Consider the following 1,647-nt stretch of genomic DNA (forward strand, 5'->3'; position numbering starts at 1 on the left):
GACAATGTCTAAGCATGGTTGCATTGGATGGGAACAATGGTTTGTTTCCTATAGCAGTCTATATCACAAGATCTGAGGGGAAAGAGAGTTGGACTAATTTTTTTACAAACAATGAAAAGGAATGGATTAGATTGTCATATGTACAAGTTGACATTTGTGTCTGATAGACAAAAGGGATTAAGTGAAGTTGTGTCAATTGTTTTCCCTAACAATCCCCACAGGTTTTGCTTTAGGCATATGTACAAAAAAACTTTAAGAAAGTTTTCAAGGCAAAACATTTGGAGTTGCTAGTCTGGGGTGCTGCAAAATGTTATAAGATAACTGATTTTGATAGGTGTATGGCTCAACTTGAAGCTGAATGTCCAGAAGCTAGGGCCTGGCTTATGAGAGAGAAAGTGGAGAGTTGGGCAAGGGCACACTTCGATGATTATACAAAATGTGATCACATCACAAACAATTTTTTTGAATCATTTAACAATTGGATTTTGGACTTGAGGGATATGCCCATTGTTCCTTTCTTAGATAAGTATCATACATTGTTGATGTCCTTTTTGTATAAGAGGAGAGAGAAGGCAGAAGATTGGGATATAAATGGGTTAGTTCCTACAGTTGTGAAGAAAATAGAGAAGATGATAGAAGACATTCCTAACTGGGATTTGGAAGCAAGTAATAGCAGTCTGTATTATATTAGGGATGTCAAGTCTGATTATAGATACACTGTGAACATAGTAGATCAAGAGTGTAGTTGTAGGAGATGGCAACTCTTTGGGATTGTTTGTATGCATGTAGTAGTTATTTTATACAAAATGAAAGCTGATTGGAGAGAGTATTGCAGTTCCTACTTTTGTGTGTCTACATATCGAATGGCTTACAAGGGACACATCAAGCCAATGGAAGATCCAAGAGACTGGCCCAAGCCTGTAAGTTACCCTAAACTCTCTTTCATTGATACTGGTGTTAAGTTGTTGAACTGACTAATTTATTTTCACAATAATAATAATAAGGGTCCCTAATAATAAATGAAAGAAAAAACAAAGAAGGAAAATGGACAGTAGTAATAGTAGTAGTAGTTCTTATGTAGTAGTGTTGTTCTGTTTTGTGTTCTTGCATTAATTTGTGTTGTTGCATTAATTTGTTCTTCTGTAGTAGTGTTGTTCTGTAGTTCTTCTATAGTAGTGTTGTTCTCAGAGTAAACAACACAGAGTTGTTCTCGTTCTTTTTGTGTTGTTGCATTAATTTGCAAGTAACAAGCAAGTGTTGATTCCAAACTTGTATCCAGCTTCACACCAAACCAACACTTGTATTTCTTAAATTTCTTAAATTATAAAAAAAAAAAAAAAAAGAGGGTGCTGAGCTGGTCTTTTTTTTCAACATGTATCTAGCTTCATTACCACTCCATAAATTTCTTCAAATCAATCAGAAGATGGACACAAGTCTTTGTTATGGAATATAATTTAATTTTCTTATAGAAGGTCATCAGACAATAATGAGGATCATATAGTAGTATCCTTTTTGGTTGATAGAAGTCTATTTGAAATCACTCTATAGTAGTAGATTGATAGAAGTTTCAAATCACTCTGCCAAATTTCAGTGCCATTGCAAGTCTGACTATAATGTAGGGACTTAGTAGCAAAGATGCATATAACT

The 1,647-nt window shown here is 34.5% G+C and overlaps 1 protein-coding gene across 1 annotated transcript; it reads left to right on the plus strand.

The window, feature by feature from the left end:
- The first annotated feature begins 338 nt into the window (after nt 1–338).
- Nucleotides 339–974, plus strand: LOC147477308 (uncharacterized). The gene has a single exon (XM_086585966.1). It carries the CDS (start codon nt 339–341, stop codon nt 972–974), a length of 636 nt encoding a protein of 211 aa, XP_086442092.1.
- The last annotated feature ends 673 nt before the right edge of the window (nt 975–1,647 follow it).

This window comes from Coptis chinensis, chromosome 9 (assembly GCF_015680905.1).
Source record: "Coptis chinensis isolate HL-2020 chromosome 9, ASM1568090v1, whole genome shotgun sequence".
In the NCBI taxonomy this organism is placed as follows: Eukaryota; Viridiplantae; Streptophyta; class Magnoliopsida; order Ranunculales; family Ranunculaceae; genus Coptis; species Coptis chinensis.

Excerpts from the sequence above, each read along its gene's own strand:
- LOC147477308 (XM_086585966.1), top strand. The coding sequence starts at position 339 with ATGGCTCAACTTGAAGCTGAATGTCCAGAAGCTAGGGCCTGGCTTATG.